General features: G+C 44.8%; 1 protein-coding gene across 4 annotated transcripts in view; it reads right to left on the bottom strand.

Annotated features, from left to right (window-relative positions):
- Positions 1-21646, bottom strand: part of LOC134541952 (protein hobbit) — a 440842-nt gene that overhangs the window by 370221 nt on the left and 48975 nt on the right. For all 4 annotated transcript variants that reach the window (XM_063385710.1, XM_063385709.1, XM_063385711.1 and 1 more), the window contains 2 exons: positions 18677-18793; positions 2711-2921 (listed from right to left, as the gene is read on the bottom strand). In XM_063385710.1, the coding sequence (XP_063241780.1) occupies positions 2711-2921; positions 18677-18793 (328 nt within the window). The remainder of the gene's footprint in view (positions 1-2710; positions 2922-18676; positions 18794-21646) is intronic.

The raw sequence follows: 21646 nt of genomic DNA on the forward strand, positions 1-21646 counted from the left end.
TGGTATAAGGCCGTCACACAGGCTCTAACACAGCCCCTCTTGCCGGACAGCCAAACACACGCATTGACTCGTTGGCGGGAGGTTTGAAACAGAGGGTGTCGGTGGAGGAAAGGGGATCAGCAGCGGCATGAGGCACATTAGGCTTAGGGAGTGTGTAGCCCTAGTCAACGTCAATACCCTCCCCCCCCCCCTTCGAAGGAGTCCGTTGTGACACTGCTATGCCTTTGTTCTCACTGCTCTCTGTTGCCTCGTGCTGCTGTTGGCTCATTCCCTGTATTTTGCTACATTGGGGCGGTTCTGCCGCCTGGCACGGCCGTAAGTTGTAGCATGGCGTGGGGTTGGGTGCCTCGTCCTCTGCCGCCACCCCACACGGCTTCCTTTTCGCCTGTGGCGTACTCCGGCGGCTCTTCGAGGGTCACGTGAAAAGTGGCGTCTGTCAGTGACAGGTGTAGGCGCCACCGAGGTTTGTCTTTGTCAGGTGTCTCCTGGCGTGATGGTGTGTCATCCGGTTCCCAGATTATCGGGGTGGAAGACGGGGTGCATGCTGAATTTGGCCCCCCCAACAGCCTCGTCGAACCTGTGGAAAGACGTTGTTCCGTCCTCCCCATATGAAAACAGCTGTTGGGGAAGAGTGGTGTGGGTGTTTGGTACAGGGCGTTTCTCCTTGGTTTCTGGAAAACCCTGGAATTCCCCTTCCACTTCTTCTGTCGGGGTCGAAGTAGCTGGCTGTGCAGTTTGCCTGGGCTCCTCGGGTGTTAACGCTCTGGGTTCGTCACCAGCCTTGTCCGGTCCCTCATCTGCTACCCGGATAGCATCCCGGTGATATCTTGCGACTTGCCCTAACAGAAGTTTCACTACTATGATCGTGGTTCCTATGGTCTTGATCACTGGTATCGGCCCGATCCATTTTTTGGGCGCTAGCCCAGCACAGTAATTTTGGTTTCCCGTCGACAGTGGATGCAAGCGTCCGCAGACCAGCTGGCCGGGTGTCAGAGGGGTGGGGGCTGCATCGTAATCGGGGTGATCTGAGCCTGGTACGTGGTTTGGTTTTGCCAGGTGGCTTTGTGGGTTCCCGTTAGCTCTCTAGCGTATTCTTAAGGGTTTTTGTCCGTGGCTTCCGGATTCCTCTCGTCGATGCGGTACTGGCCCGACAGTGGGAGGTTGCGTCCTTGACGTAGCTTGGCCGGGGTTTCCCCCATGGCTGCATTGACTCGGCAGTGTATACAGAGCATATGGTTTTCCAGATTCTGAACATACACTTACACTCAGAGAGTCATAGTTTAAAATCACGGTAAGTATGTAACCATTAGCATAAATTCTGTACATTATTTAAGAAATGGATTCCATATTTTGTTTTAAGTTGAATACTGCAAAGTGCGTGCACTCAAAAATTATTGTCAAAGAAAAATACCCTTTTAAAAAATCAAGCGGGTCATGTGCACACAAAATAATCAGAAGAAGTGAGAGTGCTAGCTTCGGCTCAACTCAAACAGCCCACTGAAGGAAGACTCTGCTTTTGGTTCATGTTGCTTTCCTGCCACTAGCCTCTTATAGGCACCGCTACTCCTGGACAGCTGGAGAAATTACTGATTTTTGGTATGGTGTTAACAATGCAACCATTGAGAATCAGAGTTGCCAAATTAGACACTTTTTCAATATAAATTGAGACATTTTCAAGTAGTTGATGACAAACTTTTATTTTTAGCTACTAGGTAATTTTCTAACCACATCAATGATTTTCTTTGCTAACATTTAAAAGGAATTTATTAATTTTAATACAACCAAATAATGTTTGCAAATTTTATTCCTGAAACTGACACTTTTTTTACCTGGAATATACTCCGCTCTCCAGGCTGCTGCACAGCTGCAAACTTAGCCACTTGGTCATTATCATAGCACATTTTCAGTGTGTTCTGTGATGAATTATTATATATAGCTACTAAAGACCTTTATAGCAACTTGATCATTTGACATAAATTGTCTAAAAATTGAGCTCAAATGAAATAATAAAAACATAAAATTTAATAATTTAATAATATTAATAATAATATTATTTACACGTTCTCATTCACATAAAATGTCAACTATTGATGAAATATACCTGGAAATAAAATATATTCTCAAATAGTCAACATTTACAATGCAATAGATCATGCTTACATTTTTTTTCCCCCAATGATAACACATGAATAGTTCAATAGAAAATATACCATGCAAAGCATAAACATTCAATTGGTGGGTGTGTATAAAAATTAATTAGGTGACATATAACAGTATGATATGTTTATCTAAAATATAGTTACTTAATTTCAAAATTACTTGTGGTATTTAGGTGCCTGTTGACAACCCTACAGAGAACTAAATGAGCTGTAACAAAGTCCTCACAGACTCACTGCCAGGTCTGCAATATGAGTACACTTCCACACTCTCCTGTACCGGTTAGCGACCTTGGTAGGTAATATAAGCTGGCTGGTGGCACAGTGCTCACTAAGAGGATTGGGTGACAAACTAAACACAGCCTGTTTCCTTAATTTTTTGACATTCTGAAACAAAATTATTTACAGTACTAAAAATAAGGGTAATTTATTTGAGAGGGCGGCTAATCCTGAGTTTGTAGAATAATGACTTTACTGTAAATGATCTCTGCTTTAGATCACAGTACATATGTGTGGAATACAACCATGTAACCACACAGCACGTATGGACTCACCTGGCAGGTCTGCCAGCTGGTAGAGTGTGTACTTCAGGTCGACGTGACTCACTCCCGCCACAGCAGCAGGAGAATCCTCAGACAAGCGTACCATACACGAAACACACTGCAGGTCTATCGACCCTCTGAATGTGTAACGCCTGAGCAGCGACGTCCAGCATTCGCCTTTCTGGCCCACAGTCGAGGGCACAGCCGCTGTACAGGACTTGTCCTGAGACAGTACATACAACTCCAGCACAATCCCAACACACAGTGCCATCTCTTGCATTGATAACTACCACTAAACATCGACTTGTGCTAGATACTGCAATCAACCTTGAGCTGAAGGTAAGGTTAGCAAGTAGAAAGATTTGAACTTTGCACCTAGCTTTGTCGGTGGTTTCTCGTCAATTCGATGCTTCCCTCCTTTCCCCCTCCTTTCCCTCTCACTGAACAGTTGCGAAATTGTAATTTTTCATTAGTGAGATAGGAATGTTCACCGACAAGAGTTCACAGCTAGGCAACATGCTTCCAAGGTGACAAGGCACTTAGGCCTTAGTACTCAGCATGGTGGCAGTGTGCAATGTGAGTTAGTTGGTCTTATCTATAATTTCAGTATTGGTAAAATTCTGTTTCTGATCTGACCTTGAAAATTATTTTTCTTATAAACAGTCATGAATTGACGTCAGTCGCTGACTATAGCGATAGGGCTCTTCCAGCCGTCTAGCGAGGATACTAAACTTGTGTTTGTTTTGAGGAATCATGTGCATATTAGCGGTTGCTACATCACCTCTCATTCAATTTTATATCGTAAGTTAGTTGTGTGGAGTAGAGGCCTAATCAACTTTATGCTTCTCATGTTTTTTAGGGGCTTGAGCTCTACCTTAAGGTTTACGTTAGTTTAGATGAAACCCATTTGCTCCACTTGCTCTCAATTGTCTGTTTGTGAAGTTATAAATCACGGAATGCCATGTAACCTGAGGAAAAAAAGACTTAACCGTGAAATATATTCTATATAAATATAAGGGTAGTTTGCATTTGATGCTATCTCACGCATGTGTTTGTGATTTAAGTATTGTAAAATTAGGAGTCCTGGACTTAGGAAAACACTGTCTTTTGATTGTGTAGAGGTGACATCATTGTCCTCTTAGATATTGATGGTACGAGGTGTGTTTGGATTAATATGTTACGTTATGTGCTTTTCCTCTCAACGAATGTTGTCATAACTGAATGTAAGTAAGCTGTTTGCATTCCAAGTTTCTCTATAATTGTGTATGCTCTCTTATAGTTTCATATCTTACGTGTTATCAATGACCTTAAGATTAAATGTGGTCAAAATTTTGTTTTGAAAGTTGTAATTTGCCTTTTGGGATGATAATGCTAAGTACTTATTTCTTTATTAAGGGCATTTATTTTCTATGTTTGCTTTGCATTATTTTTAAGCACTATGTAAAGTTTTTTCACTTACACATGCATTGCGTGAGATGCCCTGCATTGTTTGAGTCACACTTCATCACTGTATGATTAATTTTTCCTTGTTTACGCAACAATGTTTAGTTGTGTTGGATGTAAATTGGGCTGCTGATAATTTCAAAACTTGAGGATAAAGTCTTTTTGAGTTTTGTTTGGAATATTAAGTCAACATGAATTACAAATTTTAAATGTTTAAATGGTGAAGATTGCTACTTCTTGACTCCAAGATATGTTTATGTTTAAACTGAGTCCTAAGATGCAAAATATTGATTCATACAATAAAGTGGAACTGAGGGCATATCAGAATGATTCTAGTTGTTTTGTACGCAACCAGTGAAGCAATATTTGGCTGCATCAAGTACTCCACGAGCTTCCCAACAGTGATAGTGAGAGCCACCTCCATACAGTCCAAATTTCCACTATTTAAATGCAATAGTTTTTATAAAATAAGAAATATTCATAATCACAGTAGAGAGGAAACTGTTCCATGGCAAAATATCTACACTTCAGAACCAATCAATCCACTAGCACAAAATCTAAACTTAAAACCCTACAATATACCAGAACTATACTGACATCGTCCGGGCCTGCGCCCCTTCCAAGTCCGATATGCCACCGCCCAAACACCCTCCACCCTCCATTCAAACCTCCCGCCTACCCGTGCGTACGTGTGCGTGCGTGTGTGCTCGCCCGGGAAGAGGGCGCTGTCGAGCCAGTGCGCCGCACCCCTAAAAACATAAGTAAATATAATTGCGTTGTTTGTTTTTATATTCCCTAAGTGCAACGTGACGGCAGATCGGCCGGGAGGGTTTTATGTACTTTTATTTTAAAATAATGTATTAAAATATCATAGCATTTCCGGACATTCCCGAGGAAACCCGGAGCCAGACAATAATTAATTTTAAATATTAATAATTATAATTTGTACAATCTTTTCTCTTTATTCAAAAATTGCCACATAATTTTTAAGGCATTCTTGTCATGCTAATTTAGTTTCCCGTGGCACGAATTCGCAAATACCTTTTAACGGCAATTGTTTCGGCGGGAGGGCGCCATGTTAGTCGAGCGAGCCATGATCTCTCCCCAGTCTTCCGCCATCAACGACCGAGAGCAGACGCTTCAGCACTCCGGGGACCTCATTGCTTGTTTTCTCTGCCAAGTAATTCTGTTAACTTTAATTTCGTCTCAATCACTTTCTTTTAGTCCTCGGAGCTACTCTCGGTCGGGGGACTGCTTCATTAATTAGTTTACGGCCAGTCTCAGTCTTTTTCCTCGTACTACGTAATTTAATATGTGACCAAGCGGTGGCTCATTACCCCTAAACCGATTCGTGCCGCGGGCGTTTTGTACAGTTTCAACCATGTACGTGTGTGAGTTGAATTAGCGGAATAAATCAGGCGTGCGAATTTAACGTATTATTCTTTTATTTTCAATCTGTGTGACCACGTGGAGTGTGACGGCGTGTGGGATGCCTGAGAGCCCACTGCGTAGGTAAAAGCGTGCCCGACACTGAGAGCGGGCAGGAATTAGTGCTAGATGTTTTCAAGGGGGTGTCGGCCGGGAGTTCAAGCCGGACAGACGTGTCTTGTGCGCGCAGTCGGTTCTTGTAATTATTGATGTTCAAAGTGTGATAACTACCAATATTGATTTGTCTCTACTAGATCAGCAAGACTTTAAGGGATTTCCCTTACCCTTACAAGATGGTGTATTTGTGAACTGTATTAATAATACTAATTTAGCCATGTTCAGGTCGCCTACGAAAAAATCATCAAATAATACGGTCGACAGCCCGAATAAAAATTCAAATTCACCTTCATTTACTCTGAAACTTCAAGACACCAACATGGATGATCTATTTAATATGGTAAAATCTCTCTGTGTTAAGTTTGATGAGCTTAAGAGTGAAAATGCGGTGCTTAAATCCTTGTTGATGGACTCAAGAGAAGAATACTCTTTAATCAAACAAGAGTTAAATGAGATCAAAAAAAGCTTATACATAAAGCAAAATTCAGACTTTTCTTACAGCCAAGTGACCAAAAGAGCGCCCAATAATAAGGTGATCGATTTTAATGGTGCAGTGAGTATACCCAGCAACAGCTCCGCGTGCAGTGTCCTACTTTCTGGTCAGCAAGAAACGCGCACGGTCAGGAACTCTAACAATAACAACCAGCGAGTCGACTCTGAAGGTTTCACGTTGGTACAAAAACCGCATAAGTCAAGACATAATGAAAACCCAGTTGGTACTCATGATCAAGAATGTAAGAAATCTCCACCCCAAGTAGGAATACGTAATACATCCACTCTTAAAACTGTCTCCAAACCTACCTACAAAAAGACTAAATCCCTGTTTGTTACCCGTTTTGAAGCCTCAGTTAAAGAACAAGAAATTATGGATTACATCACAAATGAACTCAATTTATCTCAGGTCAAAGTTACTAAACTCCGAACGAAGTATAATACTTATGCTTCATTTCATATATCAGTACTTGAAAATTACTTCAGTAGAATCAATAATATTGTGTTTTGGCCAAGTGGCTGTTTAATTAGCCCGTTTTACGGTAAACTACATCCCGATCAAGTCTACACTAATCTTACCAATCAAGACAATACAGCAGTGACCATCATGCCTCCTAATCCAATGGCGTCAACTTCCACATCTAATTTGATGCTGGAGGAGCATCCTACTTCCCACAGTGAAGCAGTTCCTTAGAAATTATGATATTGCATATCAAAATGTGAGAGGATTAAGAACTAAGTCTAACGAATTTCTGGAAAACCTTTTAAACTCTCATTACGACATAATTTGTTTAACAGAAACCTGGCTCAACGATAACAACATAAATTCTCACTATTTCACAGACCAGTATATAGTTTTTAGAAATGATAGAAATCCTCAACTTACACTGAAAAATAGAGGGGGTGGTGTACTTTCAGCCTTTAACAAAACCAAGTTTTTATCAGTGCTACCTGTTTACATGTACGACTTTCTCGGTATTGAAGCTACCTGGATCAAGGTAAAAACATCACCTGCAACAACTTTTATCATCGGAACTATCTACCTAGCCCCGGACATCTCGCCGAACAAATATCTCGAGTACCTTGAACACTTGGAAGAAAAACTATCTACCACTCAAGAAGATATTTTAATTCTTGGTGATTTTAATGTTCCAGGTATTGATTGGCTCACTCGGCACTCTTCAAACATTAATCATTCACATGTCAAATCCAAAGCCAATTACCTTCTCAACTTTGTGTCTACATTGGGTCTGACCCAATATAACCACACCCAACCTTGCAAAAATCTTCTCGATTTATGCTTAACAAATCTACCTCAGTGTACAGTAACACAAGCCTCTGAAATACTTACCAAAGAAGATTCGTATCATCCAGCTCTAAACATTAACATTGAAATTTATTCTAGCTCAAGAAGTGTTAATCCTCCCTACAGAAATTACAAGGACGGTAATTTTTTAGGTCTTTATAATTCCATAAAAAATTACGACTGGTCACATTTCTATGAATCAACCAATGTTAATCATCAGGTGGATGTTTTAACAAATTGTATAACTGACAATATGAACACATTTATACCACTAATTTCTAAAAAATTACCCAAATATCCGTTATGGTTTTCTAATGACTTAATTCAAGCATTAAAATCAAAAAAACATTTTCACAAACTTTATAAACGATCCAACAATCCTTATTATTATTTACAGTTTTCACATTTTCGCAAAACGGTAAAATCTTATATAAAACGTGATAAAATTAATTGGATCCGCTCTACTAATAACAACATCAAGAACAATCCAAAGAAATTCTGGAAGTATGTTAAATTAATGAAAGATGGTTACTATGAACAATATTCTTTAAAAATCAATGATGATATTTGTGATGATCCAAATGTTTTATCTAATGTTTTTGCACAATATTTTTCCAGTGTCTACAAGACTTCAACCAACAATGTAACGTCTTCAAACATGTCCTCGGATTCTATTCCTATGTGCTACATTTCTGAATCCCTTATTCTATGGGGCATCAAGGCTCTCAAGTCATCCAAATCCACCGGCCCAGATGGCATCCCTAATTTTATCTTAAAAGGCTGTTCATACTTATTAGTTCCTCTTCTTTATCATATCTTTAACACCAGTTTGCATTCTCAAGTTTTCCCTGACAAATGGAAAATAGCAAAGGTCATTCCGATACACAAACATGGCTCTAAATTGATTGTGTCAAACTACAGACCAATATCTTTACTTAATGGCTTCGCAAAAATATTTGAAAAAATTATACACAAAGTTTTAAATTTTCAACTTCAAAATAAATTATCAGCCAGTCAGCACGGTTTCAGATCTGGAATGTCCACCACTACTAACCTAATTACTTTTCTTAACCCAATCCATAATGTAGTTACTAACAGAGGTCAGGCATATGCCTGTTATTTTGATCTAGCCAAAGCATTCGATACAGTAAACCATTCGCTACTTTTAAAAAAACTATCAAACTTTGGTTTTTGTACTAACTACTTGAACTGGTTTTCTAGCTATCTTAATAATAGATACTTTTTTGTATCTGTCAATAACCATAAATCCTCTTTACACCATGCTAGTTCTGGAGTACCACAAGGTGCCACTCTCTCACCTCTCCTCTTCAATATATTTATAAATGACATTACCATGGTCCTTAATTACTCAACTGGTGTACTCTTTGCTGACGATCTGAAAATCTCTAAAATAATATCTACAGTCAATGATTGCGCTCTTCTACAAAGGGATATTAATGAAATCAATAATTGGTGTCTTCTAAACTTGGTCAATCTTAACGATAATAAAACTAAGGTAATATCCTTTACTAGGAAATATAACCCTATAGTTTATAATTACATTCTGAATAGTAACCCAATCTCAAAAACTTTCATTATAAAAGACCTTGGTGTCTTTCTAGATTCAAAATTATTTTTTCATAAACAAATAGACTACTTAAACTCCATTTCAAAAAGAACATTTGCTATTATAAAATGTATCACTCATTATGCTACCAATTCCGATTCAATTATTTCCCTTTACTTGGCATTAATTCGATCTAAATTAGAATACTGTTCAACTATCTGGAATGACATTGGTCGACTGATATTGAGAAACTAGAAAATTTACAAAACAAATTGTCTCAACTAGTAATTCATAGAGGTTTTCCGCATCCCAATCTTATTCCTCTAGCAGACCGTAGAGCCCATCTGGACTATCTTTTTGTACATAACATTTATAACCATAAAATTAAATGTAGCTATATTCTTGAGAACACCGGATTGAGAATGCCCCAATTCAATTCTCGCCTCTTTTCTAGTTTATGTACTATTTATAACAAGAATGATCTTATTTATAGACTCGTTAAAAACTATAATAGACACAACACCAAGTCAAATTAATTGTGTACAGAGCTATGTTTTAAAGTATTTAATGTAATTTATATGCTCATACTAATTATAGTCGGTATTTTTTCTCTTTCACGTATACATTATTGTACTCTATTAAATTTTATGTCTTGCTGCTTACTACTTTGTACTAATTATTATTTTAAGTATTATATTTGTATTTGTCCTTGTGTTGTCTGTGTGTATGGATGTCTTGTCCTTTGTTTTTTGTTTCTTTATGTATTTGTGTATATTTTGTATATGTCGTGCCCACCACTAAAGTCCCTGGACTGTTGGTGCACATGTAACAAAATTCAAATAAATAAATAAATAAAATAATAAATAAATAAATATCACGTCTCACATGGGCGACGTCACGCCCTGAGTTAGGAGACTCACCGGGTCCACGTGCCGCACCACGTGGTGGCGCTCACTAACCTTCCACCTTAAAGCCGACCGATCGACCCCCCCGCTTACAACAAGTGTCGCCACAACGAGTGGCCCAACAACAAGTGGCGCCCAACGTGGGGCGTGATAGAAGATGTCTAGTACCGAGACCTGTACGAGCGCGTGAGATAGGCGGTTGTTGCACGGAGCACGCGGAACTAAAGTTCGCGCTGGAAGTATTTTTCGCGCGCAGCGCATAGCGGGTCTCTGGCGCGCCGGCCACGTGGCCAGCCAAGCGAGCAATCTTCCAGGAATTCGCGCACAAACAACACATTCCGGGCACGGACAGCTGTGTGCAGGCAGCTCGCAGGGTGAGTGTGTGAGTTGGACCGCCTTCCGGGCCGCGTGGCGAGGAGAAGCAAGGCAATACACCGGCCTTACCACCACACACCATCATGTCGGACAGCGCGCAAAAGGACAGCAGTGCAGGCGCAGTGAAAACCGAGGTATTGTACAATGTGAACGGGATGTACTGTGTGAAATGTGCGCGACCCAAACACGTGGGCGGACACGTGTGTGTGTTTAGAGTCATGCGTGGGTAACCTACCGCTAGGAACACCAGCTAGGACACCGGACTATCTTAGGTGCACGAACACGGCGTGTGACGGACAGGCAAGTGAAGGCACGTGGTGCAAGCAGTGCAGGGCATTCAAACACCGGAAATGCCAAACCAGGGGCGAGGCAGGCAGCACAGAGGGTAACTGGTATCTCTGTACGGAATGCGAAAGTGTAGCGCACGTGAAACATGAGGCGACAGAGCGGGAGCGCCGTGACGTCACATGGGAGAGGCGGCGCGTAGTTCCGGTAGGACCCATAGAACTTCCGGAATTCGCTGGGCGGACCAGCAACGATCCTAGGCAATTCTTAACCGCTTGTCGCGGACGGTTGAGTCGCTACGGAGTACCGGAAATAGAGTGGGCGGAGAGAGTAGGCGGTGTGCTACGTGCCGACGCAAAAACGTGGTGGACAATCATTCGTGAGTTTGATATTCCCTGGCCGGAGTTTGTCAGGAGGTTCGAATCCCGATTCGCGGATGCCCGAACAGAGCTGAAAGTGAGAACGGAGCTGTTTTGCACGGAGCAAGGACACGCAGAGGCGGCCGAAGCGTTCATGCTGAAGAAGATTCGCCTGCACAGACGCCTATTCCCGACTCAAGCACCGGAGGAAGTTTTAAGGCCCGTTATAGCACTCATGCGTCCTGAGAAGCGTCCGCACATGCGCCACGCGGTACGCTACTCCGCAGAAGAATTCGTGCAGCTCGCTAGGATTGTGGAGCAGGATTTGAGTGCTGTGAAAACGCCCCGCGCAAGTGTCGGAACACCAACACGGACCGAACCAACTACAATAACAACTCAGGCAGTGGTGCCTTACGTCGCACCACAAACAGCAGGCCGCCACACCGGCGCCCGAACCGGCAGCCAATCACCACCGGCATGGCGTCAGCGCGTCATTGGCAACGGACCACCGCCACAGTGCCATACGTGCCCCGCCGGCGTCTACCACTGGCATCTCAACTGCCCGGTGCGTAACCGCTACCGGCCGGACAACAGGGACCCGCGGCAGACGGGAAACGGCCAAGGGGGGGCGGCGTAGTTGCTCTACCACCCCTCCCCCCCTCAACAACAGCTGGAGGACACGAGCGCACGCCGACAGGGCCCTTCCTGGGTCACATCAGCGCCAAGGAGGGTGAACTCCTACGCATCCCGATCATAGTCAACGAGCGCGCAGTGAACGCCCTGGTGGACACGGTCGCTAGTCACAACTGTGTGGCGGCGCAACTACTTGCCAACGACCAGTACGAGATTCACACGGGACAGCTGCAGCTGGCCACCGCCGGAGACGCCTGCCAGACGCAGGGCGTCGCGATGCTCCACATCGAGGTACAAGACCAGCAGTCGACCACGACAGCTGTGGTGATCACCGGACTACGCGACGACGTCATACTGGGGCAACCATGGCTCTATCAACAGGACGCATGGATCGCGGTACGGGACGGCCGGGTGCACGTGGGCATCCAGGGCCGTCGCACCGTATACGGGCTGGGAAGGACGCCGCCGACACCGGATGTAAAGGTCAGTCTCGACGAGTTCAAACACGGAGTTCCCCCCGAACTCCGTGCTGTCATCCAGAGTGTGCTTGACCAATAGTGTTCCGTGTTCGCGACTGCAGACACCCTCAAACGCACTACCGTCACTGAACATACCATCCCTACTCATCCTCATGTTCCTATGTTCATCCCACTCGGCAGTTACGGACATACAGGCAAACAGACCATTCTGACGCAGGTTAATGAGATGCTCAGGGACGGGATTATAGAGCCGAGTTAGAGTCCCTATAACTTCCAGATAATTGACGCCTGCCCGCCCTTCCTATATTAAAATATCACGTTACTTTACGTGATAATTAAACCCAAAACGAGTTTTAATAAGTTCAGAAGCAATTCAGGGAAAAATGTTTCGGCAATAGGCCTACTCACGTAATATGCGGCGACGAATCTGTGCGACGTCGTAGGTTATAAACAAAGCCACGAACAATAGAATAATTCATTAAAGCAACCAACCATCTTCGCCCTTTATTTTTTACGTCGCTATAACCACACATATTAACGTACTTCAGAATATAATAGTAAATATGAACGAGTTATGTATACAAATGTATATTTTTCTCTTGCCACAGCTAAACATGTACATTGTGACGCCATCTTGTGACCGGCGATCTACCAACTGTATTTATCTTTTATAATAGTATAAATTTAACTAATTAAGTTGTGAAAGCAAGTTTAAATACTTTTTAATACATAGGATTGAATATATATGTATGTACATATAATTATTTATGCCACGTTTATCTTTTCTTTCTAATTATTAATATCTAGTTTATGTTTCCACCACCAGGGCAGGGAAATTTCAGCGAGATTCATGCGCGCGTATCTCATCCCTTCCAAAGAGGAGTTAGTTCGCCCCTCCCTTCTTTTTCTTCGTTCCCGCGCATTTCTCCCTATATAAAGGCGAGGTCATCCACCTAAAAGTCAGTTGATCGGCCCGACGGCCAGTGAGGCTGGATTCCGCCCACTGGCCATAGGACGATCATAGGGGGACCAGCAGAACGACTGGCTATCCGTTTTCTGCTGCTCGCACCCCTCCTTCGCGAGTCAGGCCATCCGAGGACCTATCTCGGCCTAGGGAATTTGTCTCCCTTCCCCCCCCCCCCTTTCTTGACGATAGGGTGTACCGTGTATCAATTCAGTGTATGTTGTAAAAGCCGATGCAGGCGACAAATTGAACTGTTTGGACATTCAGGTCAATAAAAGTTCCGTGTAAAATACCGACATTTTTCAATGAATAGTTTAGTCCTATCCCTCACCCCACTAGCTATTCGCCTTCACCAGCCAACTGCGAATCCTGCCGCAAGACCAGCAGCTTGGACCTTCTCCACCAGGATACCTGGCTCTCTGTCAAGAGAGGGTTCGGTGCGAGAAGAGGAGAAGGGAACTCCACAATTTAGCTGGCGCCCAACGTGGGGCAAGATCAGCGGTTCGACCTCCTCCACCCCTGCTGGCTCTCTGTCAAGAGAGACATCGGTGAGAGAGGAGGAGGAACAATTTAGCTGGCGCCCAACGTGGGGCAAGAGCAGCTTGGACCTTCTCCACCCGATACCTGGCTCTCACCCAAGAGAGACATCAGTGAGAGAAGAAGAGGAGACGAGACGCGCCACAAACATTCTGGCGCCCAACGTGGGGCAAGATCAGCAGTTCGACCTCCTCCACCCCTGCTGGCTCTCTGTCAAGAGGGCTGGGTGCAAGAGGAGGAGACGGGATCACCACAACTTTCTGGCGCCCAACGTGGGGCAAGATCAGCAGTTCGACCTCCTCCACCCCTGCTGGCTCTCTGTCAAGAGGGCTGGGTGCGAAGAAGAGAAGAAGAGGACACCACAACAACTTTCTGGCGTCCAACGTGGGGCAAGATCAGCAGTTCGACCTCCTCCACCCCTGCTGGCTCTCTGTCAAGAGGGCTGGGTGCGAGAGGAGGAGACGGGATCACCACATAGTCTTAGCGGAGAAAAAAGATGGCACATCCCGATTCTGTGTAAATTTCAAACCTATAAACAAGGTGACAGTAAATGCCCCCCCACCCTTGTTAAACATGGCCGAAACGATCGCCGGACTCGGCAACGCAAAAGTGTTCTCATCATTGGACTTGAAATCTGGATATTGGCAAGTGCCAATACGGCCAGCGGACCGACCAAAGACCGCTATCACTACCCCCGACGGGAGACGATTTCAATTCAGATCCATGCCCTTTGGTCTCCAGGACGCCCCTGCCACGTTTCAAAACATGATGACGCGCGTTTTGGACAATTATTCAGGGAAGTTTGCAGCGGCGTACTTCGACGATATCATAGTGTGGTCGCAGACCTGGGAGGACCACGCCCACCACCTCGCCCTTGTACTAGAGCGCCTAGCATCCCAAGGACTGACGTGTAACAGGGAGAAGTGTCACCTGGGCACGACGGAATTAGATTTCCTGGGTCTCGTAGTGAACGTGGAGGGGAATAGGCCTACCGCAAAACAGCTAGAGGTCATCCTTAACCAACCCGCCCCGAACACACGCAAGCAGCTCCAGCGGTTCATAGGACTCACTAACTGGTTATGAGCATTCATACCGGAGTTTTCACTCGTGACAGCTCCCATGACAGAACAGCTGTCACCGAAGAAACCGTACCGGTGGACGAGCGCAATGCAGGCGGCGTTCGACGAACTCAAACGTAGATTCCGTGAGTGTCATCTGTTAGCCAGGCTGGACCCACAGAAACCCATATCGTGCAGACCGATGCTAGTCAAGAAGGCATAGGGGCCATCCTACTACAGCTTGGCGAGGAGGGGGAGCCCAGAGTGATTGAGTATGCGAGCGCAAAGTTTGGGGAGGTAGAGCGCCGTTATAGCGTGAACGAGCGAGAGTGTCTCGGAGTTGTGTGGGCCTTGCGACGCTACCGACCACACCTGGAGGGACAACAGTTTATTTTACGCACGGACAGTCAGTGCCTAAAGTGGCTCGCGACCATGCAGGGCCGCCGCTCCAAACTCACCCGGTGGGCCATGCTGCTACAGGCATTAGACTTCACGGTAGAACATGTGGCAGGAAAGTACAACGAACTGGCAGACGAGCTGTCCCGAAATCCGGACAGCACAGTACAGGTGCGGGATGACGCAGAATGGGACGAACTACTGCCCCCCACATGCGGAGTAGTTCCCGATGAGAGACCCGAGGTGACCGCCGGTCCGTACATATGTGCAATCCAACCGACCACGCCCCCCTCACTACCCCCCGGCGCAGAGTTAGATGACTTGGACGCCCTAGTCCGCGCCGTACAACTGACAGACGCACACACTCAGGAGCTGATTCGGAAATGCAAGGTGACTACGCTCGAGGGGTACCGAGTGGTAGATGGCTGCCTAAAAGCACGGGCCCCACAACAACAATAACAACAACAAAATTGGGATGCAGCACGATATTTTTACTATGCTACATGACAAAAAATTAGCAGGACACCCAGGCACCGACCAGACAACAAAAGCAATAAGGGAGTGGTTCTACTGGCCAGGGCTGAACAAATACGTGAGGGACAGAGTGCGCAGCTGCCGGCACTGTCAGAGACACAAGACCCGGAGACCTGACGGACGGGAACAGCAAATACCGCGGAAACCTACAGAGCCCTTCCACACCGTGGCGCTAGACCTCATAAGCCCTTACCCCCGCACCGCCAGGGGCAAAAGATTCCTACTCGTGGTGACTGATTGCTTCACCCGATGGGTGGAGGCGTACCCCTTGTCGAATTGCCGTGCTGGAACGATTGCAAGTAGCCTAGAGGACGAGTTCTTTTCCCGGTGGGGCTACCCACAGGTGCTCTTGACGGACAATGCCACCCAGTTCTCGGGGCGGAAGTGGGTCAAGTTATGCCAGAAATGGCACGTCACCGCCCACACCACACCCATCTACCACCCAAGGGCGAATCCAACCGAGCGGCGCAATCAAGAAATTAAAGCCCAGTTGCGTCTACGACTCGCCGATGACCATACCACCTGGGACACCCACATACCGGACGTGCTCTACTGTCTTTGCCGTCGACGTAACGAGGCCACGGGCGAAGCACCGGCCACTCTCGTTCAGGGGCGGAACCTTCCCCTACCAGGGCAGTACCGCATCCCGCCATCGGACAACCGACCAGTTGACGAGTCGCATGAGGCACGGGCAGCGCGGCTGGCAACTCTGCGCGATGCCGCACAACACAGGCAGGCTGAATACCAGGCGCGGGTCACTCCCACGACCAGGTCACCACCTCCACCACTGACCCCAGGCCAACTCGTATACGCCAGACTGCACCCACTCTCATCAAGCGGACGGAACTACTGCGCGGGGCTAGCCGCGAAATGGGTAGGGTGCGCACTGCGGGCAACACGGCTGTGTTCCTGAGACTGCCCACTGGCAGAGTAGTGAAGTATCACCGGGATACGGTCAGGCTAGCACGAGGGGAAGATGAGCCGGAAGACGAGACACAGGAAGCAGAACAGGGGACGACGGGGCAGTAGATCCAGGTGACCCCACCCACGGAGCACCACGACACGTCCACGCCGACACGCAGTGGCTCCCCAGGATTCACGGGATTTCCCTGCGACGCCGCAGTCACACCCATACGCCCAACCGATACCGGAAGTTGCGCCAGGCGCCTGTTCACGGAGGGCACGGACGAGCCATTCCACGGGTTCGAAGGGGGCGAGCAAACAGGAGACGAGGGGCAAGACCGCTCCCCAACCCCTATTGTTTGGCAGCCGGACGAGGAAGGGACCCGGACGGTCGACCCAGCGTGCGAGGAGTTCAAGGAACGCTTACACTACTCGCTGGTAGAGTCCACATGTCATGACATAGTGAGGGAACTGACACTGCCCCGCATCACAGTGGAGGAAATAACCGACGCGGAGGAGGAGGAGCGACACGGCGAAGGATTGGTAGAGGAGACAGGACACCAATACAACCTCCGGCCACGAAGAGAGGTGGCCCCACCCAGGTGCTGCGTGACAGAAGCTGTAGGCGGGCAGCACACAGGAGGAAGGAGGCAGCCGCCAGACACTCGGCGAACGTAAACACCGTACAGCCGGCGGGGGACAACCAGGGGTGCCAAAAGAACCAGCTACGAGCCAGCACGGACGTAAACAATAACATTGCCACGTGCGCAAGGTAAACATTCCAGGCCACGCCTCTCAACCATCTGTCACTTGGCGCTGTCATATCGGCCTACTATCGGGGGGGGGGGGGGGGGGGGGCTATTGACATCGTCCGGGCCTGCGCCCCTTGTAAGTCCGATATGCCACCGCCCAAACACCATCCACCCTCCATTCAAACCTCCCGCCTACCCGTGCGTACGTGTGTGTGCGTGTGTGCTCGCCCGGCAAGAGGGCGCTGTCGAGCCAATGCGCCGTACCCCTAAAAACATAAGTAAATATAATTGCGTTGTTTGTTTTTATATTCCCTAAGTGCAACGTGACGGCAGATCGGCCGGGAGGGTTTTATGTACTTTTATTTTAAAATAATGTATTAAAATATCATAGCATTTCCGGACATTCCCGAGGAAACCCGGAGCCATACAATAATTAATTTTAAATATTAATAATTATAATTTGTACAATCTTTTCTCTTTATTCAAAAATTGCCACATAATTTTTAAGGCATTCTTGTCATGCTAATTTAGTTTCCCGTGGCACGAATTCGCAAATACCTTTTAACGGCAATTGTTTCGGCGGGAGGGCACCATGTTAGTCGAGCGAGCCATGATCTCTCCCCAGTCTTCCGCCATCAACGACCGAGAGCAGACGCTTCAGCACTCCGGGGACCTCATTGCTTGTTTTCTCTGCCAAGTAATTCTGTTAACTTTAATTTCGTCTCAATCACTTTCTTTTAGTCCTCGGAGCTACTCTCGGTCGGCGGACTGCTTCATTAATTAGTTTACGGCCAGTCTCGGTCTTTTTCCTCGTACTACGTAATTTAATATGTGACCAAGCGGTGGCTCATTACCCCTAAACCGATTCGTGCCGCGGGCGTTTTGTACAGTTTAAACCGTGTACGTGTGTGAGTTGAATTAGCGGAATAAATAAGGCGTGCGAATTTAACGTATTATTCTTTTATTTTCAATCTGTGTGACCACGTGGAGTGTGACGGCGTGTGGGATGCCTGAGAGCCCACTGCGTAGGTAAAAGCGTGCCCGACGCTGAGAGCGGGCAGGAATTAGTGCTAGATGTTTTCAAGGGGGAATATCACGTCTCACATGGGCGACGTCACGTGGTGGCGCTCTCTATCCTTCCACCTTAAAGCCGACCGATCGACCCCCCCGCTTACAACAAGTGTCGCCACAACGAGTGGCCCAACAACAATACCTAAAATTCACATCCAAACACTCGCCAGCACAATATATACACATTATTTCCAACCACCCCACCAGCACAATATCTAAACTTCACATCCAATCATTCTACTAGCACAATATCTACACTTCACATCCAACCACTCTACCAGCACAATATCTACACATAATAACCAACCACTTTACCAGCACAATAATATCCTCCTAGCCCCGACTACAAAGACTATAATAGCACATCTACCTACCTTGGAAAACTGCACGCCCAAGATCTTTGCGAAAACCCATGGGTGCACATCCTTGTGAGCGTAAACCACGTCCAGCGCATCCAACCAGCAGCTACAAGACACCACGTCCTTCTCCAGCTGCCGGCAACAACATCCCTTCCTTCATCATGACTCAGCAAGCTTCCTTCATGTCTGGTCACCACGCAGTAGCAAGACCATGCACAACAGGATTGCCAGCTTATCTTATGTGTCTAAAACTACAACTATCATATTTACAGCTCTGCAAACATTATTCAAGGAAATTAATCAATTTAAAAAATTTTTAAGAAGTTTTGCAGTTTAAGGTAATTCCAATACGTGGATTTCAATTAACGTTATAATGTTTCAAAAAAATACACCCTCAATGATTCTATTTCTATTGTAGCATAAAAAAAAATATATATTAAGAGATTTTAAGCTAACCATGTGCATCGTTTAGATATAACTGGATATAAACTTGAGAATGAGTACAATTATTGCAATAGAAAAAGTAAAATGCCAGTCTGTAGCCAGCATCACCTTCAATTAACAAGATTGCACGTTAGCTGCCACGTATACTGCCTACACATGTGGTGTTTTTAAATAAAATGTTAGGGTTAGTTAAAACATATTCTTGTGCAGATATTTAGGTTTCATTGGATGTGACAACCGATAAAAGACCATTTGTTCAATTCAGAAATTGGAAGCTAACTCGGCTCATTACCCAGAGGTATGTCAATGGAAACTATACTTTGCTACATCTGTGTATTATCAGCAAAAAATTAGCATTAAAATAAAACAGTAGGATACTTTGTACTTCACAATTACAGTAACATTAAAAAATTTAATGAGAAATTCCTGAAATTTTCCAAACAATTTATGAAAAATAGCAATCCTGAAAACAAATTTTAAATTTTCAGTTTATCAACTGCCATTGGAAATTTTAAATAACAAAATAGTTACTTCAGTAAAGTGCTTGACTAGTGTCTTGTCCTGTTGTAGTTAGAGGATACACAAGTAAGTGTAATACGATAGTCCTAATCTATGTGGAGGATCAAAAAGTTGGCAGGAGTTATGGGCGGTGGCACCAACCGTGTAACAATCCACAATACTTACTTACCCTTCCCACTTTCTAAATAAGTTTATAAAAGATTTCTTATATGTTTATAATCATAAATAATACTTTGTTAAGTTTTCTATTATTATGTAAATAAAAGCTGTTTGTTCGTTTAAGAAGTATATGTGCTTTTGTAATGTGTTTTACTTATTAATGCTTTTTAATAATTCTGATGTTTCGTTTAATTTATTTATTGCTGACTTACCAATTTTTTTGATTACTCATTTAAGTTTAATGTGCTTTCGCATTTTTCTTTTGTATTTTTTGTAACGGTTCTTGGTATAAAAGTAAGATAATTCAACATCTCGTGACAAGGAAGTCAGGATCGAAAGAGACAGTGACAGTCATGTGATACTCTGAGCATAGGAAAGACTCTAAGGATTTTGTTGAAGTACTATTGTTGTCTTGTGCCAGCATTGGCTGATTTATCTATGTGTAATACTGTGTCATTGGTCACAAGAGTAAGCTGCACTATGATTGGTTGTTGATGATGGCCCGCATACCTCCGTCTGCACAATGTCTCTCTGTGTGGTTGTTCATACAAATAAAATAGTTATTTATATCCATTACTTTTACCTATGTTACTCGTGCTTACATCCTCCACTTAATTTATCACTTTCATTAAAAGCTGGTGGCAATAATCACTTTAAGGTTGGTCCAGGACACCACGTATGCTGGACAAAGTTAGAGTTCGCAATACATGACAAGTATTTAACGAGTGAGTTACATAAACAATATGCTGAACAGTCTATTGCCTGAGGTAAGTCCTGAAGTAAAGCGAAAGCAATTTCTATACATTAAGAGAGCGGATGAACATGGATCAGTGATAGGAAAAGTTGCAGACGATGGGGTGCGTGGAGCTCCTTACCTTGGGCAGCTGCTGCGACAGACTTGATTCATTCCAGCGTGCCCTAGAGGCAGGTCTCTTACTCACATCAGTCCGACTACTATTACAAACATTTGAAAAGCACGCCACCAGAAAAAAAGACTGAAAATATATAAACCCGTATTTAAATTAGCCTAATGACTCCACACAAAACATCAAGTAACTAATTGTTTCAAAACAAACTAAATATTCAAATATGGTCCGCTTTGGGATTGTTTAGCTTAGTTCAGCATCGTTTGGGTAGCAGAATATTTATTTTGTTTGAATTGAAGAAAAGTCAGTTTTGAAGTGGTATTCTGTTTGGTGGTATTTCTGTTTAAGGGAGTGAGGCACTGAAGAACTGAGAAGAGGGAGGAGTGAGAGATGTGGTGGCAGAGTGTTGATGGGTCATATTGGGCATATCCTAGCGTAGAATTGAACCCTCATTATTAGTTGAGTAGATTAACCTAATGACCTTTAAATAATTACTTGGGTAAATCACACCAAAAGGTCTGCAGGGATTGCCACAGGCACCCTTCTAAGCCTATACCTAATGTTAAAGGCTCCAAATCCCCCCAGGAGAAAGAAGCTACAACTACATCTACAAAACATTCATCCCCAAATTTTATATCCTTGTGAGATCTGGGGCCATGGAGCAAAACATAATATTGACAGGCTTCAGGTAGCTCAAATAAATTTCTCTGAGTCATTGCCGAATGCGATTGGTACACCAGTAATTTTGAAGAATGTCGGCTGCTCGAAGTAAAGTATGTTTCGGATTACATAAAACTAAATGGGTCTTTTTATGGCCAACTACCCACCCATGACAATGCTTTTATGAAAGCTATACCCGACTACGACCCAGCTGAGCACCGAAAATTCAAAAAACCGTGACTTGTCTGAGCCGTGGCCAACCTCTGTCCCGTACAAGCCTCACCTACCCTCTCTACTACTCCATGTTAGTTTTTCCCCCCAGGTTTCTCCGATCTCC

Source organism: Bacillus rossius (assembly GCF_032445375.1).
Source record: "Bacillus rossius redtenbacheri isolate Brsri chromosome 4 unlocalized genomic scaffold, Brsri_v3 Brsri_v3_scf4_2, whole genome shotgun sequence".
In the NCBI taxonomy this organism is placed as follows: Eukaryota; Metazoa; Arthropoda; class Insecta; order Phasmatodea; family Bacillidae; genus Bacillus; species Bacillus rossius.